At 37.2% G+C, this 25,695-nt stretch overlaps 1 protein-coding gene across 1 annotated transcript in view; it reads right to left on the bottom strand.

The window, feature by feature from the left end:
* Positions 1 to 25,695, bottom strand: part of Agbl1 (ATP/GTP binding protein like 1) — a 780,867-nt gene that overhangs the window by 375,289 nt on the left and 379,883 nt on the right. The window contains exon 19 of the mRNA XM_021192763.1: positions 12,559 to 12,690. Coding sequence (XP_021048422.1) covers positions 12,559 to 12,690 — 132 coding nt within the window. The remainder of the gene's footprint in view (positions 1 to 12,558; positions 12,691 to 25,695) is intronic.

Below are 25,695 nucleotides of genomic sequence, written 5' to 3'. Positions count from 1 at the left end.
TCTACCCTATGCCCCACCTATACCACTCCTTGGTGTATGCCCAAAGGAATAAACATCTTACTCACATAACCTTGCTCAGCCATGCTTTTCTACTGAGAATAGCTAGGAAATGAAAACAACCTAAATATTCTGCAACCAATGACTGGATGATAAAAATGTGGTTCACGTTAACTATGAAGTACTATTCATATGTAAATAAAAATGTGATTTTGAACTTTGCAGATTAAAAGATTAAACCAGAAAGATAATGTTGAATAAGGTAACCCAGACACCTATAGACAAAATTTGCATTTTCTCTTTCATCAGAGGCTCCTAGGTTTAAATTCTGAAATGTAGGTATATATCCTGGAGTAATTAAGAAGCCAGAGAAGTCAAAAGGGACCATTGCCAGGGTAGTGAGGGTATGGGAACAATAGAGATGGAAGTAGCAGAGGACAAGCAATCTGATCAGGGAAATGGGAAACGGGGACTCAGCGAGGAGGAAGATAATTGGCCAACAAAGAGATATGATGAAACAACAGTAAGGATGTCTGAAAATTCTTAAGGAATTATACTATTATCTATATAACTAAAAACAACAAAAAACACAAAACACTTAAATCTGTATATATGCATTTTAAATGATTTTTTTTTTTCTCATCTGGAATGACAATGCTTTCCCAAAGCCCCAAGCACCATCTAACAAAAATCCTAACATCGGGCATGAGAAGCCCTCTTTTAAGTTGCTGGTCACAGATGCCAAGAGAATCCTAAAACACTGTAGTCTTGTTGCTATTGCCCTTTGTTGCCCCCTCCCGCACCCCAGAAGTTAGAAATTAAGTCCGTTTTACTGAAAACAACATACACTTCAGACTCAGGGTTCAGAGATCCCTGAGCTGAACCTGGCCTGAGTACCTCCTCCTCAGGACTACCATTCATGGAACCAAAAAGCACCATACAGGCTTCCAAAGGAAAGAAACATGTATTAGTCCTACCCAGCTATGATCTCTATGAACCTACAAGGGTGTGATTGTTCTAAAACTGAAAGGCACTCATATATTGGCAGTAACCAAGAGTTCCCTAATTGGACTTAAGACCTTCTCAATAAGAGGGAAATTATACTGGATACTGGGAACCTAACCAACTCCCCAAAGCTAATGAAATTATAAATCTTGGATGAGAAACCTACAACCATCGCTTTAATAAATCACTCTAGTCCCAACTGTAATCAAAATATTCATTCTTATACTCGTAGATAATTATAGTACTCACCTCTCATCAATGAAAGCTTTCTTTGCACTGGATAGAGACCATTAGAGAAAACTATAGCCAAACAAAATGCACGTGTGAAGCCTTGTTCCAATAGATATATCTATAAGTAACTCATGCTCCTGAGGATCAGGAAACACTGCAGAAGATGAAGTGGAAAGATCGCAAGAGCCAAAGGATTAGGTAGTTAGCTATGAGACTTTGTCTTCTAGTAATGTCAGAAATTCATCTGTAAAGACTCACCAATACGGCTGCTAAATATGAACTGAGCAAGGATGACATCAAATAATACCAAAGTGGAAGGACAAAAAGGCCAAGGCCTCAACAAATAACTACAGACAACTAAGGAATTCTAAGAATGAGAGAATGTCTTTCCCAGATAATGGGCTATCAAATAACAAATGCCCACCCTTAAAACACACAGACCAAACAGGCTACATTTACATAATATATGAATGCAACAACAGTTAATGAAAAAGATAGTCATTAACTTCAAAGATGGCAAAGAGGGGTATATGGAAGGGCGTAGGAAGAGGAAAGAGAAGGAAGAAATTATGTGATTATAAAAGCAAAAATAAAAGAATAAAACTGGAAAAGTTTAAGCACATCTATCTCACTATTGTGAATTTTATAATTGCAAATAATTGCAAATAATTAATCTAAAATAATGTACTTACCAATGAATTGTTTCAAAATAAATTACTTTGTAAATTATAACCAAGTTCACATAACCACTTTATAAACCAATGCCATGCACAAGTTTCTTAGGCAAAAGGCTGTTGTAAGTGGAAAGTTTTGATCAGCATGGTAAGATAACATTTTCTTGAACTCTGCAGGTTTCTCTTAAATTTTGAAATCATATAAATAATCTACTAAGAATTTTCTCTTTCAAAATTGCTTCAGCTATTCTGGCTCTCTTGTGTTTAAGATTGGCTTGTCAATATCAATACAAAAGCCTGCTGAGGTTTTGATAGAATTTGTGTTGAATCTATAGAAAGTGTAAAGAAAATTCCATTTCAAAAATATTGGACCTTTCAATACCTTAATTTGTATTTGTAACATAATTTGTAGCCTCAATTTATTTGTGACTCCTTCAATTGCTATCACTGTTTTTTAGCAGTTTTAATACATTGACTTTTCTCTATTAAATCTTCTACAAATTATTTTGGTTTGATTATTATTGCAAGTGAATTTTATTTCAGGATTATTTCTGGTTCATATAGAGCTAACACACCCAATTTTATATTGATCGTATATCTTACTCCCTTGCTAAACATGCATACTCGTTTCAATAGTTTATGTTTGAGGATTCCTTAGGATTTTAATACATAAAAGTAGCATACCATCAGATCATAAAAGTTTTGCTTCTTTTCTAAATGATTCTCTCTAATAATTTGCTTGTGTTGTGATGGCTAGAATATCTAACACAGTCTTGAACAGACGTGGCAAGAGCAAACAATCCTGTTTTGTTTCAACTTTTATGGGGGAAATATTCACACTTTTCCCATTAAATATGATACTACTGATCATACTTAAAACTTCTTTTACTTTTGTGTGGGAAAGGGTGGTGCAGTACCCAGGGAAGCCTGTCATAGTTGGTTCTTTCTCCCGAGAGGCTCTCAAGTCTTCCTGCGTAGAAGCACTGTCCTGTACCAGTTGAACCACCTCACTGATGCCCATCTTAAGTTATTTCAGCTACCTAATTTTAGGTTAAAAATTTCCCCTTTTCAATATCAGTTATAAGGTTTAATATTAAATGAGGATTTTGTCAAATTCCTTTTCAGTATATTGAGATGATAGAGTTTTGGTTAATTGTTCAACTGAAGGAAATACAATAGTATTTTATTACTAAATTTTTAATTTTGCCCTCATAAGCCAAAGCTCCACTTTGTTACAATGAGGAACATTTTACATGCTTTTGGATTGACTCAATATTTTGGAAAAATAGTTTTGCATAGGCATTACCAAGAATCATTGAGCTGTCACTCTCTCTACTTGTGATGGCTTTTTCTTGGCCTTACCATCAAGGTAATTCAAGCTTCATAAAGGGTTAGTAAGTATTCCTCTATTTTCTGAGTGATTCCTTCTTATACTGAATATTATCCACGTCTTGAGAGTCAGTTCAAATTCACCAACAAAGTAACTTGGGTGTAGGTATTTATTTATGGGATGTGTTTTGATTTGTAATTCAATTCATTTTCTTGAAATACACTTAGATTTTCAGTCTCTTTGAGCCAAATTTCATAGCTTATATCCTGCAAATAAATTATCCATTTGACTTGTAGTTATTAACAATAACAACAACAACAAAATACACATATAATTTTTAGGTTCTGCAGAGAAGCTTTCATTCCTGACTGGTAATTTATATTTTCTTTCTTTCCCTTCTACTTCTGGCTGAGGCATAGTCTGGAGCTAAATTTAAAGTTACAGGTAGCTGTGAGCTGCCTGACATGGGCACTAGGAATCGAACTGGGACCTCTGCAATAGCAGCATGTGCTCTTAACCACTCATCATTATACCCAAATAGTTTTTCTTCTTTTTGCTTAATTCCAAATGCGCAAGATTAGATGACTAATTTAAGACTGACTGACCTTGCTAATAAAATCATCTGAAGTAATCTATTTATCTCTCTTAATGACACAGCTTTATGCCAAAAATTCTGATGTATAATGCTTTGATTGTTAGTCAGGTCAAGATATTTTCTAATTTCTTTTTAGATTTCTTCTTTAGCCACAAATTAATCTTTTAAAAAAAAAAGTGGTTTAACATCCAAATGTTCAGGGACATTGAGTTCCTCGCAGACTTCATTTGTAGTGTAACTCTGCTGCTGCACGTGAATACTTCTGTATGGTTTCAAGATTTTGTTCACTCGTTTGTTTACTTGCTTGTCCGCTATCATGTTCCTATCACGGGCAGTTCTTGGTGTGCACTCAGAATTAGTGTGCATTCTTTGAGGGGCGGATATCATGTGGGTGTGGTCACATGACTTAGTCTCAGCAATACTGACTCTCTGCTTTCTTTTTATTGAATGTTTCATTTCCTGAGAGAAATAAATTAGCTAAGCTTTAGTATCAAATTTTAACATCACTCTTTGTGATACATCATAATTATGGTCTCTGATATTCTTTTGAGAGCAATAAACTACCTTCTTGTCAAAAAAAAAATACTTTGGCCACCAAAATCTATACTTTCTTATCTCAATATAACCACTGGTCCCTTGTATAGGGATGTCTTATCTGGTATAATTTTTCCCAGCTTTCACTTCAATCCTTCTGTGAGTATTTAATCTCTCACAAAGAGCATAGAATTGAGGATTTTTAATTGAGTGTTAGAGCCCTCGTCTTTTAAATTAAGTGCCTTGCCCATTCATGTTTAGTGTTAGCACTTAGGTTTTTGGAATTACGTTTGCTCATTTGCTATCTTTGTGTTAGGTTTCCATTTATCCACTCCTTTAAAACATTTCCTTTGTCATTAATCTTTACTACTTCATTTATTTCTCATGATAATTCTTATATTTTAAGCCATTCCTTGCATGTAAATTACTTCATTTTGACGTTATATTCTACATTGCATTGTTTGCCTACTTTTCTCATATCATTTTTCTCTGTTCTTTGAAGTGAATAGTTTTGAATACGTCATCAAGTTTATTGACTCTCTCCTAGAATCTCAAATCTGATGATAAATCTATCAGTCTAATTTTTTTTTTTGCTTTAGTTACAGTACATTTTTATTGAAATAGATTTTTCTTTCATACAATACATCCCAACTAGTTTCCCTCCCTCCTAGTTCTTCCTCACACACCTACTTACTATACCAGTTCCACTCCCACTTTGTTTCCTCTTCAGAAAAGATCAGGCCTCCAAGAGACTATAGTCAAACAGGACAAAATAAGATACAATAAGAGAAGGCTGAAGCCCACATATCGAAGTTGAACAAGGCAGTCCAATGGAAGAGAAGAATCCCCCTTTTCTTTTAATTCTTTCTTGTTTGGTTTCCAGTTTTCTACCAACTTGCCAATATGCAAAGACATCGTCATCACTTTTATCAGTAATTTTTTAATATAACTTTCTTTAATTGTTTGAATACACTTTAACTGTGGTGTTCTCAGAGTCTATTTCAATTGTCTCCCATGTCCCCTAAATAAGGCTAAGATGAATAAGTCTCATCTTCATCATTTTCATAATGTTTGTAGCTTCTAGAAGAAAACTGAATATCGTAATTTTACATTGTTGTAGCTTTCCTACATCCCATGTTTTGTAAGTATCTTTTGAGAATTTTACTACTTCCATAGATTAACCTGAAGAATCTCCTTAATTTATTGTAATATGTACCACAGTATGAATTTTTAAAATTTATACTTCATTTTGACATTATGGACTACATTGCATTGTTTGTCTACTTTTCTCATATCATTTTTCTCTGTTCTTTGAAGTGAATAGTTTTGAATATGTTTAAATTTGTTACTTGTCTGTATCTGCTCAACATAGTTACTAGCTAATAATCTGGATAAAATTTTTCCTTCAACATTTTGAACCTATTCAGCTTCTCCTTTTTGTGATTGGTATATAGGTGAGTTTGGAGGACAAGTTGTGGCCAATTTTCAAATCTTTTAGGGTTTTTCCTATTTGGTGAGCTCTGAGGCTTCCTCTGCACATATCCATATTTTCCTATATCACCACATTATATAGAGGCCATATATTAGTCTATTATTGTTCTTATATCTAGATCTTGAGACATATTTTGCCCATTTGACTTCTCTGTTTCTGTGTCTCTGAGGACGTGCTTGTATGTATAAGAGAAAAAGTCTGTGTATATTCTTTTATTAGCCTTTTAAAAATTTAAAATAGTTTTCTTTTCATACACTAGATTCTTATTATACTTTCCCCTGCCTCAACTCCTTCTACATCCTCCACAACTCCTCACACAACCAAAATCCACATCCTTTTTCATTGTTATTAGGAAAGGAAGCCAACAAGCATCAAAAGTAATAAAATAGAATAAAATTAGATTTAAAAAGTAATAAAAGCAGAACAGGAGAAAAGATAAACAAAACCAAACAAAAACAGAAACAAAAAGCATTAAAAAAAAAGGTCAAAAAAACCCACAAAGAGACACAAAGACATACACATTCTTATATACAGAAACTCATAAAAACAAATTAGAAACCATACTATATTAGCAAAAGACCTGTAAAATTAAAAATATTCACAAGGAATTATACAACAAAAATCCTCCCAAAATATCATTGATTTAATTTTGTGTTTAGCCATCTATTGCTTGACATGATGCCTTTCCTTAAGTATAGTTTGTATACCTAGTAAGATTCTTTTGGAGAAAAGTAATTTTCCCTTTGTGAGTAATTATCAACTGAGATAGCTTTGGGTTAGGAATGGGAGCTTGTATCTGGCTCCCCTCTCATTACTGGCATTCCCATTTGGCTTAGATTTCTTCAGGCCTTTTACGTGATGCTACAATCTTTATAAGTTAATATAGCATCCATTCTGTTTTGTCTAGAAGCCCTTGTTTCCATGGTATCTTCCATCCCCACTGGCTCTTACCATCTTTCCATTTTCTCTTCCACAGATTCCCTGAACCCTGAGTAGATAATTTGTTGGAGATATCTCATTTATGGCTGAGTGTTTCAGAGTCTCTAACTCTCTCCACTTTGTATTCTCCAATGATATGGCTCTATTTGTTCCCAAATACTACAAAAGGAAGTTTTCTGATGGTGATTGAGCAAGACATAAATCTATGAATATAATAGAATATCATTAGGAGTCATTTTATTTTTATGTTCCTTCAGCAGAATAATAGTATTTAGTTTCCCTTAGGTCCATGGTATATCTAGCCACAGGTTCTCGGCACTTGAGAAGTGTCAGCCTTGAGTTCAATTTCATGGAGTGACCTTAATTCCAAACAGATAGTGAATGATTACTCCCACAACTTTTATGCCACTATATTAGGCAAGTTACCATTGAGATTAAAGGATTTTCATCTGGGTTGGTGTTTACTTTATCTTTTGGTAGAATTCTAAAGGCCTTCTAGTACCATGAACACTAGGCTGTAGAAGTAAAGGTTCTATGTAGGTCTTATGTCAAATTTATCATGTTCAATGAGTTGTTTAGGTGTTCTCTTCAGCAATCAAGCCTTACCATCAGTGTGTAGAAAGCCACCAATAGTCTTGGCATTAATCCGGGTTGTTTGGGGGGCTTTCATGAGAACCTTGTGCCCAAAAACTCAGTTAGATGTAAACCATTCCAGATTTGGAGGCTTCATTTAGTGGCAAGAAAGGTCTAGATTGGACCTTGTCTCTCCCACAATACTTGGTGATTTTTTTTTATCATAAACACATTTAATTTTACATACAGTCAATTTATGACAGTTTGGGATTTCATATTTTAAGAGTTAAAATGAAAACAATTTTTTTTTCTGAAGAGTGTATAGCATAATGTTTTCAGTGAGAATTTAATATTTTATCATTATTGCTTTAAATTTCATTTTTAAATTGATGAGAATTTTAAAAAGGTGAATACCTAAAATGAAGAAAAAAGCTAATATTGTCTATATATGTTACCACAGTCAACAAATCTTAAAAATATCAAATAACTATAATTTGGTTTTCATAAATTTTTATTGGATATTTTATTTATTTACATTTCAAGCGTTATCCCCGTTCCTGGTTTCCACTCCAGAAACCCCCAATCCCATCCCTTTTCCCCTCCTTCTATGAGTGTGCTCCCACCCCCTACCCACTCCTGCCTTTCCGCCCTGGCATTCTCCTACACTGGGGCATTAAGCCTTCACAGTACCAAGGGTCTCTCCTCCTATTGATGTCTGACAAGGCCATCCTCTACTGCATATGCAGCTGGAGCCATGGGTCCTTCCATGTGTACTCTTTGGTTGGTCGTTTAGTGTCTGGGAGCTCTGGTGACATTTTTAAATCTGCTCATTTGTTTACCTTTGGTTTAACACAGGGTCTCACTATTCAGCTCATAGAGTCTTAAATTCTCCATACTCCTACTACCTAAGCTCTTTTGTAACTAAGCATGTTCCTTACTCTGCCTTGACCTAAGTTACATATCTTGATGAGTAAATTAAAAAATGTTTAAGGAAATCCCATTAAGTAAGTCAGATTTGATGCGTTCCTGCACAAAACTCTAGCAGTTTTCAAGACTGGCTATTTCTTCACATGTATCTGGTCATTTTACAGAAGCTTAAAATTACACAGTTTGTTAATTTTGTCCTTTTTCATAACTGTGTTTTGAAGAATACATTCACTGACCTGCTTTTAGTATTATAACTAGAAGTCCCAATATGATTGATTACTAAAATTGAATAAATATTTTGAGTGTGTGGGAAATGTGTTTATCATTTTGACACTGATATTAAAGGACAGAATTCCTCTGATAGAGTTGCTCTGTTTGATATGAAAATACACTCTTAAGGCTGTGACTCCTGGCAACAGTGAGGACTATAAACATGTCTTGCATAAAGGGTCTCTCAAAGGTCTGCAACTCCTTGTAACAGAGTGAACACATCCTCTCAATTCTGAAAAATCCAGTTGCACAAAGGCATAAAATATTTTAGGCCAAACATCACAATCAATTTCATTAGTTATAGATCACAGTGCCTTAGATTTAAAATACCAATGGTGGAAGGAGACAAATATTGAGCAGTTACTGCAAAGCGAGGCTGTAAGTGTAGAAGATGCAGAATAAAGCTCAACATTACTCAAGTTCCCCTTACATCCATTGCTTAATAGCCAGGAATAATCCTTGAAGAACTCCACAGTACCAACAAACTCAATTTTATTCATTTCTTACAAACTCTGACTTTATCATTTTATAGGGGAGAAAAAATGAGACTCTGGCAACCAATGGCCTAAAACAAGGTATCCCCAGAAACTGTGGTACATTTACACAATGGAGTATTACTCAGCTATTAAAAACAATGAATTTATGAAATTCTTGGGCAAATGGATGTATATGGAGGATATCATCCTTAGTGAGGTAACCCAATCACAAAAGAAGTTACTTGATATGCATTCACCGATAAGTGGATATTAGTCCAGAAACTTAGAATACCCAAGATACAATTTGTAAAACACAAGAAAACCAAAAAGAAGGAAGACCAACATGTGGATACTTCATTCCTCCTTAGAATAGGGAACAAAATACCCATAAAAGGAGTTAACAGAGACAAAGTTTGGACCTAAGATGAAAAGATGGACTATCCAGAGACTACCCTACCCAGGGATCCATCCCATCATCAGCCACCAAACCCAGACACTATTGCACATACCAGAAAGATTCTGCTGAAGGGACCCTGATATAGCGGCCTCTTGTGAGGCTATGCCAGTGCCTGACAAACACAGAAGTGGATGCTCACTCAGCTATTGGATGGAACACAGGGCCCTCAATGGAGGAGCTAGAGAAAGTACCCAAGGAGCTGAAGGGGTCTGCAACCCTGTAGGTGGAACAACAATATGAACTAATCAGTACCCCCAGCGCTCGTGTCTCTAGCTGTGTATGTAGCAGAAGATGGCCTAGTTGGCCATCATTGGGAAGAGAGGTCCCTTGTTCTTGCAAACTTTATATGCCCCATAGAGGGGAACACCAGGGCCAAGAAGTGGGAGTGAGTGGGCAGGGGAGCAGGGCAGGGGGAGGGTATAGGGGACATTCGGGGTAGCATTTGAAATGTAAATGAAGAAAATATCTAATAAAATAATTTAAAAAATAATTTAAAAGGACAGTAATATGTTAACTTCAAATAAATCATAATTACATAGAAGCTTTAAAAAAAAAACCAAAGTATCCCATAGTTGACTGTCAATGTGCAGATGGGCTAATATTTTAATAACATTGCTATCAAACACTCCTTAACTTGTTCTCAGAGGCAGAAACTATTGTCTGTCTACCTCTCCCTTGTCATATCTTTTGCCTTACTTGACACGGAAGTGAGCTTGAAATGTTTGATGCATTAATAAACTAATATAACATAGCATAAACATTATCATCATGCAACAAAAGTGAAATACAGAAGATAAGAGTCCACTGTGCAATTGGTTATTTAGATGGCTAATCTCAATTGTGAACTTGATGAGCTATAGAATGGGCTGGAGTACGGGCTTTGGAGCATTCCTTCTTTTTTGCAGGGAATTTATTGGATTGGTTGAGGTTGGCAGACTGACTCACTGTGAGTGGCACCATCCCTTGCGCTGAGATCCTGGACTGTATAAAAATAAACTGAGCCAAGTATAAGTATGTATCTTTCTTTCTCTGCCTCCTGACTAGGAAAGTGATGTTACCAGAATTTTAACTTCTGTTCCCTTGACTTCCTTGTCATGACATATTGTCCCTCCAAGTATGAGCTATAAAAATACTGTGTCCCCAGTTTTGCTTTGGTTGGGGTATCTTAACTTAGTGAAAGAGAAGGAGCTAAGACAACGAGATGCCCAGCCTCTGCTCAGCCTCATATTCTCTTTGTACAGAGAGCTCTTGGGTACTATTTCTTCTTACATTTCCATGTAGAGAACTGTCCATGAATATTTTTACCTGTCCTAAGAAAAGAATAAAAGCCAAACCAACTTTATGTAAGTTTTAATGATATATTTTATAAGCACCTACATTATGAGCTATAAAATATATACAATTGTATATAAAATATATACAATGGGCTGGGATATGGGCTTTTGAGCATTCCTTCATTTTTGCAGGGAATTCTCTTGATTGGATTGGTTAAAGTTGGCAGACTGACTAACTGTGAGCAGCACCATCCCTTGCACTGAGATCCTGGACCGTATAAAAATAAACTGAGCCAAGATTAAGTATGTATCTTTCTTTCTTTGGCTCTTTCATTCTCATAAGTCATTCACTAAAATTTGGTATGAGCTTCCAAGGTGATTGTCACCTAAGTAATACAATGGAATTAGGCTTCTGATGGCGTATCACTGTAATTGTTTTGTTTTTTTTTTTTTTTGTTCTTATGTGTTTGTTTTTGTTTTGTTTGAGAGTGGGTCTCGCTATATAGCACAAGATGGTCTACAACTCAGAGTCCTTCAACTTCAGCCTCCTAGTACTTCGATTAAGTCTATTGGCCACTATTCCTACTTAGTTTGATGGGCTTTTATTTCTCTTTTAACACCATTATTAGTCTTAGAAATGAATCTACTTTGTGTAGAATAAATTATAGTACTTAGAGAAAAGATTTAGCAGAACTTGGTATCATTGCAATTGTCTTTCTTCAAAAATCTGAAATAAAGGCTATTCTTTATTTTGTATCTGGACAACTTTGTAAATTTTATCTCCTCTTTACGTCTCATAAGCAGTTGTTTTATCCTCACATGGAATGGTTCCCACTGTGATGGTTTGTATATGCTTGTCCCAGGGAGTTGCACTATTTGTAGGTGTTGCCTTATTGGAGTTGCTGTGACCTGGTTAAAGTAGGTGTGTCACTGTTGGCATGGGCTTTACTCCTAGCTTCCTGGAAGTCAGTATTCTGCTAGTAGCCTTCAGACAAAGATGTTAAAACTCTCAGCTCCTCCTGTACCATGCCAGCCTTGATGCTGCCATGTTCCTGCCTTGATAATAGTGGACTGAACCTCTGAATCTATAAGTCAGCCCCAATTAAATGTTGTCTTTTATAAGACTTGCCTTGATCATGGTATCTGTTCACAGAAGTAAACCCTAATTAAGACACCCTCCCCGTTTTCCTTCTTAACTTCATTTTTACTATAGTTGAATGTAGAGTAGTCCATACCACCAGAGCTCACGTAATATAAAATTAAGTTCAATGAATAGGAAAACTATTCTGCTTTTCAAAGTATATTCATGCAGAGATGGGAGTTGATGAGGGCCTGGGTGCACTCACTCCTTCATATTTGCTTAAGGTTCTTTTATATTCAGGATCATACCATAATCTTTGTAAAATAAACAGTATTTATACTGTCTTTATTTTAGAGGTTGAAGATGATAATTCACACAGTTAATAATTATAAAGCCAGACATTAAAATATAGCTTCTTGTCTCCAACTCCCTGTGTCATAAAGTAGACAAGAAATAAAGTTACCAGATAGTATGACATTATGCAACACAACTGTAGAAAGAATACAGAAATATCTATTTGGCTTACATTATAACTGTATGGGTATAATAAGTTGGTTATTTTAAGGGAAAAAAAGAAATGACTGTAAACTAAAGATATAGGTCAGTGGTAAAGTTTCTGTCTACAAACAAAGATGGGTGGTAATGTGTACTCACAGTAATATTGTCATCGTAATGTACTATACTATACCATAGAATGACTTACCCTGTAGCTGACATCCTCCAAGAGGGCAGATTCACCCACAGTGCAGCCTGCTTGCCACAAAGTTTCTTTCATGCTGCAACCATAAAGGAATACATTCTTCTTTTGGGAGTGACCATGGAAATCACAGAAGACCTAAAATAAGTAACAGAAGAGAAAATAAATCCAGGTTAGTGCGCTGGTCCCTTACATGTCTGAGATATCAGAGTTGTCAGAACGATGCTGCTTACTCAGCCATGCGGGAGCCATGGTGACTCCGGAACAGCTGCATAGTAAAAGCGCTCAGAGAAAAAAGGCAGATCGCCAAGCTCTTAGAGGGAAACAGAATGTGAAGAAATGCATGTCACAATTAGGTCTTCTGAAAAAAAAATCCCCATATGATGGGGAGGACATAGAATCTTAGCCAAGAAAGAAAATAGAAACAGCGGCAGTTATAATACACATGAAAATTTGAAAGTTGAAAAGTAGATAGAAAAGAGCTGTTTTAAGGGACTCTATCAAATATATAAAGAACAATCATGATTCTTCTCCAAGGGCTGATGTGAAAAATAATGACCCCTTAAAACTCAATGGTTTTTCAAAACTCAGGTTATTTCTTTAATTCATGCTACAGAAGAGCTATGAGGTTACACTATATAACTTTACTCTAGAATTTAAGATGAGGAAGAAGCCCTAATTTGATACATGCTAGTTTGTAGCAAATGGAAAAGCAATACTAAGGGTAGACTCTTATTGTACCTGCTGAAGTTTTTCTGAAAACAAAGCAAAAATCTATCTGCTCATATTGATTAAAGAAAGCCACATGGCCAGCAGCCTCGTTGGTATGGAGGAGAAATGCATTCTTTTATGTATTTTCTTGGTAAGTCACAAGAAAGCTGTGAGTGACAGAAAATCATGAAAAAATAGGTTGATAAGAAAAATTATGCAATACAAAAGATGACACCAAATTCTCCTCATCCTCAAGTGTAAGGACTTTCATAATTCTTGTGTTCTATTGCTGTCAAGGGGTTTAATATGTTTCTTTCCTGGCTACCCTCATCTGGGCAGAAGAATCATCCAGTTAACATAGATGAGATTTACTCAAAATCATTAACTTTAAAACATAGCTTTTGTTTAAGACATGAAGCCTGGGGTCCTTTGTTATCTAAGAAGAGTTAAGTGTTACAATAATATGTTATTAGAGTCAAAATGAACATACTTTCCACCATATGACAAACCAAGGATACAAAGCTCCTTCCTTAAAGAAGATGCATCAAGAATTCTACCCTATAGGAGTGGCAGTCTTCCAGTCTAAAGCTCTTTATAATTTCTAGATTCCATATGAACCTTCTCTCCCTACAATTAAAAAATAAGGAGGAAGGCCGAGCATGGTGGCGCACACCTTTAATCCCAGCACTCGGGAGGCAGAGGCAGACAGATTTCTGAATTTGATGCCAGGCTGGTCTACAAAGTGAGTTCCAGGACAGCCAGGGCCTGTCTTGAAAATAAATAAATAAATAAATAAATAAATAAATAAATAAATAAATAAATAAATAAAACGGAGGAAGAATAAAAAAGCAAATTTCCCCTTAGTTGAATGCAGATATAAGATTCCCATAAGGCACTCACATAGAAACAGATGAATATGACACACACAGTAGGTAGCTTTCCATAACAATCCAGAAGTGTCACTGGAAAGACTACACCCTGCAGGTTCAGCCAAGTCTCAGATTAGTCCCCAATATAGCTTCTTCACTCTTCTGTAAGAGGTATTTATTTATTTCCCCATTAGCCTTGCTGACCACACAGGAAAAGGTCATTAGAGAATATAAAAATATGGCCACCAAGAGTCCAAGTCCCTTTCCTGACACAGACGTGGTTAGAGCCAAAAACCATTGTGGTCTCCCAGATGGCAGTCTCTACCTGTCATTTACTGGGAAAGTACCACACAAAAAGAAGAACATGTAATGGTGAAGAAAATATTGTCCCTATTTTAATTCTTGGAACATGTAAATGACATTCCAATGCACAGCGTAATAATGTGGAGAAGAGCTGCAGTGTATATGAAAGTAAATGTGCCAGCACAACATCATAAAATACGAGAAAAATAAATTTCCAGTGTATGTGTATAAGGTCGGTGGCGTGTACATGAGTTAACATATTAACTGAAGGTAGACTCTGATTCATCAGGATGGCAGTTATGAAGAACTGGGCGAGTATTGAATTACTCCAAGGTGCGTGAATAAATAAACAGGATTGAAATCTATGCGAATACATGAAACAAATATAAAATAATGAGCATAATGGTAAATTTCAGTATATATATATATATATAGTGAATCACTAAATGTTTACTAAAAGACAATGCCAGATTAGATAAACAGGCAAGTTTAACTGCATTATCATAAATTAAGAGCCAAAGTGTGGCCAGGTAGGTAGAGCCAAGAGAATCATCAGTTTAGGGCTATTTCTCAGTTTGAGGTCAGAATTGGCTATTGTATAAGAACCTATTCAAAAGAGGAAATTAAAGGTGTAAAATGTGTATAGGATGCAAACCCTAGGCAAAGGAAATGTGGGGATCTACATTTATTTAGAAATAATGAATAAAGAATGTTTGCTGCCTTTTACGCCTATGCTGCATTTGATGGTTTAGGACACTCCCTTACTCTTCTACTTTTGGAATTCCATATTCCATCCAATCCAAAGATATTTATCAGTAGTGGCATCTGCCATCACTGGGAATAGAGGTCCCTTGGTCTTGCAAACTTTATATGACCCAGCACAAGGGAAGGCCTGGGCCAAGTAGTGGGAGTGGGTGGGTAGGGGAGCAGGGGCAGGAGGGTATAGGGAACTTTTGGGATAGCATTTGAAATGTAAATAAAGAAAATAATAATAATAATAAAAATAAATGAAAAAAAAATAGTGGCATCTGCTTCAAACCAGACCTGGCCTTTATTGAGGAAAGGCTTCAGACTTTCTTCAAGGATAAAGGTGTTCCCTTCACTGGTGCACTGTTAGTACTTTAGTATATAGCCAGGTGGTAGGCAGAGGGGTCAGGAGATAAATGCAGCACAGTATCTATCTCCCAAGCTTTCACTTCTCCAGGTGCTGAGGAAAATCCAGCATCACACCCTAACAAAATATGAGTGAGTATTGAGCAAAGGTGACAGCCAAATACCTGACTAAGCCAGTGGTTGTCAGTCTGTCTGTTGGTCACAGTCCCACGGGAATCACATATACATTTACACGACAGTTCACTCACAACTGTAAACTTTAAGTGTGTAGCAACAAAATCATTTTATGTTAGGAGGCGTGTCACCATAACATGAGGAAGTATATTAAAGGGTTGAAGCATTAGGATGACAGAACCACTGGGTTAAGCTTGTGAATTCATAACCAGCTATTCAAGCTAACGAAATAGCTCTTTACTATGGACTTTTATCAGTGATGTCAGCCCAAATCTAACAGTATGGTCTGCCCTCATTAGTAATGTGTCCTAGAGCTGTATTCCTGCATGTATTTCCTGGGTTTCATAGGGTTTGTTAGCAAACCTTTATGATTCTTTTGTCTTGTGAACTGTTTCCTTCTTGAACATGGCGTGCATTTATTTTCTAATATTATGTTCATAATTCATCTGAGTTATCAGATTGAGGGGTACACGGAGGAGTTGTGGGGGGCCTTAAAAATGAGCATCTACTTTCAAACCATCCATCCTGACTGAGATTACATCTTGGTTTTTACATCCCATTGATGGATGAGATAGAGATGATGCTCTAGCCTATCCGTCTCAGATATTGACATGCATCAGACAAACATGGAGGACGTGACAAAGCAGACACTGGAGCCTTGCTCCAGCAATTCTGAGATTCAAGTAAGTCTGAGTGAGGCTAAGGAATTTGTCTTTTTAACAAGCTCCCATGTGAGACTGATGGCCCTGGCCCTAAGATCATAGCCTGAAAAACCTTTTTGTTCTAAAGGAGTCAATAAAATAACTGTTTAAGGTATAATCGTCTACTATTGTGAACCTTCCACCAACCTTTATCTCTTACACCTTGGTTTTTCTGTGTGAATAAACATGCACCATTCTCATGAAAAGTGTGCAAACAAATTAAGTCTGTGTCTTAGCAACAGATTTCTCAATAAAGCCAGAAGGCTGTTCCGTGACAGGAGCTCCTTAAATGCTGGATTCAGATAGAGATAAAAGCTGTTATTTTTTTTCCTTCCTGATCCTTACAGACTCTGAAAGCTGAGGTAAATGACAAATTATACACCTATTCACCTGTGGGAATGAACACTGCTAAGCCCTAGGATTCCGGTGGCCTTGGAGGATTCAGGAGGAAAGAAATGGAGACATTGTTCTGCTGGCTGCTCAAATGACATCCCTAAAAATAAATGACTGTTAATTATAAGAAACATGTGCTCCTTCGAATTGCAGGGGGCAATTACAAAGCAAATTATCAACTTATTTCAGTTGAGGAAAGCTTTGTCTCCTCTACTTGAAGATTTGATACTTGTGTTTTCTTCCAATAAAAGTATTTGCCAGAATAGTAGTGACTGTGCCCAGTTTGGAGACCACAACACTCAGATCAATGAGCAAACTTATCTCACTCATCAATGTATTCAATGAAAAAATATGTATGTCTGCTATGTGGCAGAAAAAAATTAAAATTTCAGCATAATTCAGTCTTGCTTTCCCCAGCAACAATATTAAATAGTTAATAGTTATCCAACACTTATGAGGCACCAGCTGGCATGGTAAGAAATTATAGAAAATGGATATTATAGAACATTTAATTGTACAGTCATATGCTTAAAAATTGTAAATGTTATTATGAAGTTAAAACAATGAGTATCTCATGATGATTATAGCAGTGAGTATCCCATGATGAGATAGGCATAATCCCCATTTTAAATAAGAACACTGAGTTTCAAATAAATAACTCACTCAAGTTTCAAGTATATGAGTAAATATTTGAATCCAAATTTGCCTTAATACACAAACACCATTTCTTCCTTTCTATGTTGACCCATCCAGAAGCTATTTGGTGGGGATGACTCCAAAAGCTAACAAAAATGGTAGCCAGAGGAGAAAGCTAGGGTAAGGACAAAATTAACTTTCTAGAAAGCAAACTAAAACTATATGTCCTACTTTTAGAGAGGAATGTTTTACATGTCATTCCAAGGAGTGGCACCTCAGCAGGAGTGCAATATGGTGATCCTGCAAGCCACAGGGATATGTTACAATGTCAGATGAATCTTACCAAGTAAATGGAGAATAGGGAAGAATGAGAGATGCCTTTGAGGAATTGCAATAATTCAGAATAAACAGAACGTGAATAAAAACTGGAGTTTTAGAAGCTAGAGTCATGGGCAGTAGACTGGTTATTAGTGCAGTTATGTGGCATTCTATGGTATCAGGATGTTTTCCTGGAGATGGTGAAGGAGGTTTTATAGCATTTGAGGCAGGGGAAAAACCAGGATCACATCCAGAGGTTAAGAGTTTGGATCCCAGAATAGAGACCAAACAAGAGTCGTGACAAAGGCATAGCTGAAATCAACAGAGAAGAGTGTCTAGAAAAAGCAAGCTTGGGCTGGTGCAATGCTAAGAGCAGGAAATGCAAGCCAGAGGACCTGAGTTCTATGCCTGGAACTTATGATGGGAGGAAAGAACAAACTTCAGTTGTTCTCTTACCTCTATGCCGTGGCATACACACACACACACACACACACACACACACACACACACACACACACACATATGCACACACATATGAGTGTACGTGCACACATACATGTACACACACATGTAAATTAAAATTAATTTTTAAAATAACACAGAAAGGAATGTTTGTAAGGTGGAGAAATTCACAGGTCTTGGAGAGTAAGTGGGTTTAAAGACATTGTGAGAATATAGTTGGTAATTATACCTGAATTTAAGATTTAAATTAATAGCCAATAATTATACTTACTATTCTCCAAGACAAAAAAAAATGAAAAAAAAATGAAATAGGGATTTAAAGCCTCCATACAGTGTTGTTTAGTTTTGCTTTGGCTAAAGTGCTTTATTTTTTACTTCTGACTTTTGGGTAAACTGATTCACCTCTTAGGGTCTTAATTTCTTCTCCATCTAAGGTATATGATGCACTTTGGATTATGGCTCTACTCCTTATCCTTATCCATATCCCTATCCCTAGGACATCTCCCAAGGAATTTTGTAATTGTAAGGTTAATATAATTCATGAAAATATGAATTCTGTCATTCCTCGTCCAGCAAAGAATTTGATCAGGCTCACATTGCTATGCTCTGCACAGTCCTTCCCATTCAAAATCTGCTTTCTCTACAAGCTAATTGGGCCTCCTTCTTCATGAGGTTAGACCTGTTCAAACACTTCCCTTAGCATTTCCCCAGCTCCCCATGGCTCACCTAGATCTGATTGTGTTTACCGCTCTGCTTTCCTAGCTTTGAGCTGCCTTGTTTTCCAATCTTGACATCTGGGTCTCACTGCTCCTTCTCTGCCTTGAGACCTCTGCATTATTTATACAATTGCCACAGGAAAATGAAAGCAAGGCTGGATCTGGGAGAAGGCAAGTTCTGGAGAATGTGATGGAATCCCCAAAGAGTAACACTTCCAATTAAGCCAACCAAGGCTCCCAAAGCCCTAGAGATTCCACTTGTATACAGTATTGGGCAGGCAGCATTCAGCCCAGGTTTTGAGAATAGTAAATATCTCTATAGGTGAAATGATATTAGTGACATATGTAATTACCTTCCAAGAACCCTTTTTACAAACTGAATATCCCAGATACAGTCCTCATTCCTAGATAGCCTTCTCCAAGTATCTACAAAGCATCTGTTTCAGGACCCCTCACAGACACCAAAAATCTATACATTATTGAATTCCTTATGCAAACAACATTATGTTTGCATATAAGTTATACAAAGCTTCCAAATACTTTACATGATCTTTATACTGCCTAAAAAAACTTAATACATCATAGATGCTTTATAGTTATAACAATGTATATATTGCTATTCAGTTTTTAGGTAATAATGGCAGGAAAACAAAATTTGCAATATTCAGCACAGCTATTTTCATAAATATTTCAATCTACACTTGCTAGAATCTTTGGATGCACAATCCGTGGATAACAATGTTTAACTGCACTTTCTCCATAGGTAACATGTTATCTAACTTGTACGTGACATCCAATGATAGATGAGATTAGCCACAGGCAACATAAAGTTTTTTTCTTTTCAATTACATTGAAAAATCTCATATAAAATAACCCAAAATATACAGTTCAATATTTGGCTTTCTTTCGTATTGAATACCTACCACTAACTCAATAATTTTAATGCTTTATATCTATTAGAATGTCTGAAATAGGCCAATTACCATGCTAAGATCTTATACTCATCCATAACTAGTACAGATGTTTCCCAAAGACGATGGATGCTGACATTTCACTTCTGCCAACATTACAGGAGGGTAAACATCTTGCCCTTGGATGCCCATAGAAAAAGAGTCATCCTGCATCTCAAACTCTGATCACTCTAGCTCTAAAAGTTTTCTACAATCAAACATTCAAAAACAGTGGCCCCACCATGAAAAAGGAACAATATAATGATTGTTAATCGGCAAATGTATTTCCAGGGTCCTGCATTAACTGTTTCCAACTCTATGTCACTGGTTGGCTGTCCCTGAGTAGTAAGCTTGACACCAAGGCAGAGTTCTGCAGGGAGCAGGCAGGTGCTTCAGGGCTGAAATGATTCTCCTCCTCCATTTATACATGTAGAAGGGAGTGTATCAGTAGCTCCTATGCCACCCTTAAAGTCAGCCCTTTCAACTTCTCAGTCTGAGAGAGACCTTGTTACACTATTTATCTATACCATGTGCCAGCCAGGAAATCTACATCAGCAAACCCTCTTTGTCTACGAGAAGGCAAGACTTGACTAGTCTTTTTAACCTACAACAGGTTTCCAAGTTGTCAGGATAAGCTTTTAGCACAGGGAAGTATGAATGCTTTCCCATCATGTGTTACCCTTTTAGTACAGGAAGGCTTACACTAGTCTTGCCTCATCCTCTTGAGAATCGGTGGTGATCTTGACACCAGAGTCTGTCTGTACTTTGATCTGTGCAAGCTTTACTTTAAGAGAAAGAACCAGTCAACTATTCCTATCAACTTTACCCACTCACAAGTTAAACTGTCTTTGGACAATCTTTTGGGAAACTGAAGAAAGTAAAGCTGCCCCCCGAACCCCCCACACACTTAAGCCATCTACCCAACTTCATCTGAAGCCTCTGCACTGAGTTTTGTTCCTCCCCCAGAGACCAATGCCAATTAAAACCCATCCAATTGTCCAGTTCCCTCCCAGTTCTTGCCACCCTTCTCCCCTGCCTCAACTTCCTTCCTCAACCCCACCCCTAACCCCAGTGTTTCTACCAGCTCACAGCAAGAGTGATCATGATATCTCAAGAGAAACATTGATTAGGAACTTCTTCCTATTTTCTCCTCATCCCATCTCATGTAAAAGTACAAAATGTTCAGATTGGTTTGGGAAATCCAGCTGGTCCTACCTGTCACATATGTAAGACCCTGAATGCCTTCCACCCCCATGGTACTTAAAAAGTACATGGAAGTCACCAACAGGAGAGATGTGAAAAGTAGCCCTGGGTTTTCTTTCTTTCTTTTTTTTTTTTTTTAATGAATACCTAGAGAATTTAATGATCCAGTTTCAAAAATAGGCAGGGACTATCTCCACATAAATTCTTTTTTTTTTTAATTTTTTTTATTATTTTCTTTATTTACATTTCAAATGCTATCCCGAAAGTTTCCTATACCCTGCCCCCCACCTCTGCTCCCCTACCCACCCACTCCCACTACTTGGNCCAGGCCTTGCCTTGTCCTGGGTTTTCAATGTACTCAATATAATCAATCTAACAAACTTTGGTAATTCATTTATATGTAAGTTATCTGTCAGGAGAAGGCATATCCAAACACAGATTTTCAAGAGATACCTTTATTCTGATACCAAGGAGTCATTCTAAATAAAAGGAAACAGAATTGAAATGATTGAAATGACTCTTTTCTTCCAGCACATTTATGGATATTATATTCTTCTCTACCAATGGCAGAAGCAATGACTGGTGCAGCTTGTTCCCCTTAGTATATTCAAATGCCAGGAGGAGAAAGTTATAGATTTAGTTTCTTAAAAGCAACAGATATAAGTAAAGAAAGTACAGTTTTTAATGCCATTTCTGAGGAATACAGTGCCAATGATAAAACACTCAGTGTATATGGGTCTTAGGGGCCTGTGACCATTCCCCCTTCTTTTTCTGTGCCTTTTTATTAAACAAACATGATGTGGGATTCAAATATAACCAGAAAAACCAGTTACGTAGACAAAAATCATATTCCATTGGGCTCTACAGAAAACACACACACACACACACACACACACACACACACACACACGCACACACACTTGTGCTGTCCTCTGGCAGAAGGCAGCCCAGCTTGTGTGAGTTGTAAATGGAAATCAATGAGCTCTTCAAAGAGCCCTGAGATCCCTTTATCCACATGCACTCACATAGCAAGAGCCCTGAGGATGGGAATCGATAGCTCTCCTAATCCCGAAGCCCTCAGGTCTTGGCGACAGCCCAAGGGCCAGGCTGGCTGCAGCATGGCAACTCATCAGGTGCTTTGTCTGTTTTTGTGACCTGGTTGTAGTCTAAGAGCTTTCTTCCACGGGTGAGGCTGTGCTGGACTGTCCCCTGGGTCAAGGGTCTCCTGGCTCCCATGTGGACCTTCATAAACAGGAAGCAAGTCGATGCCTCTCAACAGCCGATTCTTGAGCTTGTCTGCTTCGTTGGGTTTCCCTGTCAGCATGCTTTCTCTCTGTCTGAGTCGTTATAACTTCTAAACAACATCTCCACTATCTTCTTTAGGCTTTGGCAAAGTTGGATTTCTCTATTTGACTTGCACCCTTCTGGGCTGACCAGCCTTATTTTATTTATCTATTTATTTATTTATTTGCATCCCAATTTTCTCTAGCTGCATGTTAAAGTTCTGTATTCTTGCTTTGCATATGTTTGGATTTTCTGTAGTTAAATATTTTACATTACTAGAAAGTATGAATACTGGATATATAGTTCAGCAAGTTTGGTAGAACTGTTTGTTTAATCATGATATAGCCTATTTTCACTACCTAAAAGTTCTCTCCCAAATCCAGATTAGGTCTACTTCCCCAGAATTAATCTTTGCTTTAATGTTCACCTTCCCTTATTATTGAAATTCAGACATTCAGTATGTCTCCCTTCATGTTCCCTCTCTTTCGGTTAACATATTGTTTTAAACTTCATTCATATTGTTGAATATATCAGTAGTTAACTGGATTTTCTTATTTGGGAGAGGGGTCATTTTTGATTACTGTCCTAGTTGGTTTTTATTATCAGTCTAGGACAATGTAGTGTCACTTAGGAAGAGGGAGCTTCAACTAGAGAACTGCCTAACTGTCATTAGCCCGAGTTCAACATCTGAACAAGAACAGCCATGCTGGGTTCAATAAAATGGGAAAGAGCTACAAGAAGGTCCGGAGGACCCCAGAAGTCTCTTCCCCTACCAACTAGTTTATCCCTCAAACACAGCTGAAGTGGCATCAGTACCTAGTCCTTCCATAACTCCTGCTCCTCAGTTCTTCATCTGTATCCCAGTCATCCCAGACAAATCTCTCTGTCTCTGTCTCTGTCTCTGTCTCTGTCTGTCTCTGTCTCTCTCTCTCTCTCTCTCTCTCTCTCTCTCTCTCTCTCTCTCTCTCACACACACACACACACACACACACACTTACAACCCTCTGTTACCATTTGTATTACGTTGTGTCACATTCTTAATTTTGAGAACTATTTCCCTCCTACCTTAGTCCAACCTAAGAGTGATCTTAAAGCAACCAGCAATCTTTTATTCTGCTAAATAGACATACTAAGAAACCACACCCTGTGTCCTTATCTTTATACCCCTAGTAAATGCATCTGTCAACCCTCTTTTTAAATGATGTGTTGATTAATACAGAGATCTACAACCATCTGATGTGCAAAAAGTAAGACTGTGGAACATGAACTTCTAAATGGGATATCTATATGATACCCTCTTCTACCAAGGCTGAGGGATCACTGGAAAAAATATGGATGAGGGAAGGGTTCATGTGGTCTCATTCTACCTAAGAACCTATTGGAAACTGGTGGCTACTGGTTAAGGGAGAATCACCTTCCTTTAGGGATGGAGGACCTGAGATGCATGCCCCAGTAGATGGTCCTACACCTATGCACATACAGTCATCAATAAACAGATTCTGTGGGTATTAAATTATTTTTTTAAAGTACATGACACTGGAAGTGAAGAGTGGTGGGTAATGTAAGAGAAGATAGAATGGGATTGATTTCTTCAAAATACGCAATATATATTAATATTAAAATATTTTTAAAAAACTAAATATTAAATAAAATATCTATATAGGCTTTGCATTCCTACCTACTTCAACCTTTACAACTGCAGACTGTAAATTAATGTACAAAAGAAAGACACTACCAAAATTCATGAGAAGGTGGATAGATGTAGGAAATGGAGAACAGAGGCACATTTCCTGTTCTTTGGCAATCCTCAGGATAAATCGGGTAACAACTTCCATCTCATTAGTTCTTGTAACTGGTATCAACTAACCCAAGAGTCAGATACCTGAGAAGCACCTGTGACATGTACATCTTCCCAGCCATCACATAATGATTTCCAATGCTTCTATAAACATTTTCATAAGACCCAGAAATTGGGCAGCGTCAACATTAATCTCCAGCCACAGAACTTAAAAATCGAGGTGAACAGAGAGGGACTCTTCTCTGTCAGGACAGGACCAGTGCAAGTGAATAGCAGTGATGCAGCTGCTGGCAGGTGGTGGGTTAAATATAGCCCTGTAGGTACCTAAATGGTGGCATCCTGCCTGTTAGAGAGCTCTGTAACACTGGGAATAGCATTTAGTACTCAGCTGTTTCTCACCCACCTCTCAGATGGTCCCAGCAGGAAACAAGGCTGAGGCTGTCATGTTTATGGCTAATTAATGTTTATTTATACTTTTAAACAAGCCTTTCACCTGTCACTCTTTAAAATAAATGCTCTGCTCTTCAATTAGAGATTGTCAGAGCAGAAAGAAATCCTGTTTTGTTGAAGACTTAACATGTGCCTGTGTTTAAATGGGTATCAGATATGGGATTCTTTCCTTCCAAATCACTCCCTTCTCCTGGAGGCTAAACTTCCTGCACAGAGAAACAGCCTTTCTCCAGCTTTCAGATGTGAGACTGGAGACATGCTATGTAGAGCTTGATGAACACAGTCACCAGCATAGATTACACTGCCTCCTTGAGATGCAGGGATCTTTGGAAGCAGGGATGACTATAGTACATTAGTGAACATTTGAACAACGACTGAATTTATATTCTTGGGGGCAGAGGCACATGCTCTATGTGTCAAAGAAAAGTTGATGCAGTCAATCAAGGCAGTAGAGTTTTGCAGGGTTTTTTTTTTTTTTTTTAAGCTTGTTTATTTATAGGCTTTGGGAGATAGAACTTTAAACTCTTGGAATATTAAGCTGGACAAGAGTGTCTTTCATTAGCTGGGGAGTTGTAGAATGTCAGGTAGTCAATGCTAGTGGTGTGTGTTTTGGTGTAAGTCTTGAACCAGTAGGTATGAGTTGGACTTCTGAAGAAGGATGGACATGGAATAAAGTATTAGCCATGGGAAGCACTTTATGGCTACACGGCTGACCCATCCCCCAATTTTTTTCTGAACTTACTGATGGGTATCCTGTGATATTTCATTGCACATATGCAATGTGGGATGATCAACAATTCTATACCTTCACCATTACATTGTTTTTGGAACCTCTGAAAATCTAAACTATGTAACTTCTTATGAATTTGCAGTCAGCCCACTATGTTGAGGAACACTGGAGCTAAATATTCTGCACTGAAATTAACATTTTAAGCATCTACAGGAAGTGGGAACGAGGAGTCTTTTTCTTTCTATGACCACATTCTTTCTTTAATTTTTAAGGCGATAGGAATGTCATGTGCCCTCGTTTGACCATTATTTATCGTACACATATATTGAATC

This window comes from Mus pahari, chromosome 1 (genome assembly GCF_900095145.1).
Source record: "Mus pahari chromosome 1, PAHARI_EIJ_v1.1, whole genome shotgun sequence".
Taxonomy (NCBI): Eukaryota; Metazoa; Chordata; class Mammalia; order Rodentia; family Muridae; genus Mus; species Mus pahari.
This window is presented reverse-complemented; position numbering and strand designations above follow the sequence as displayed.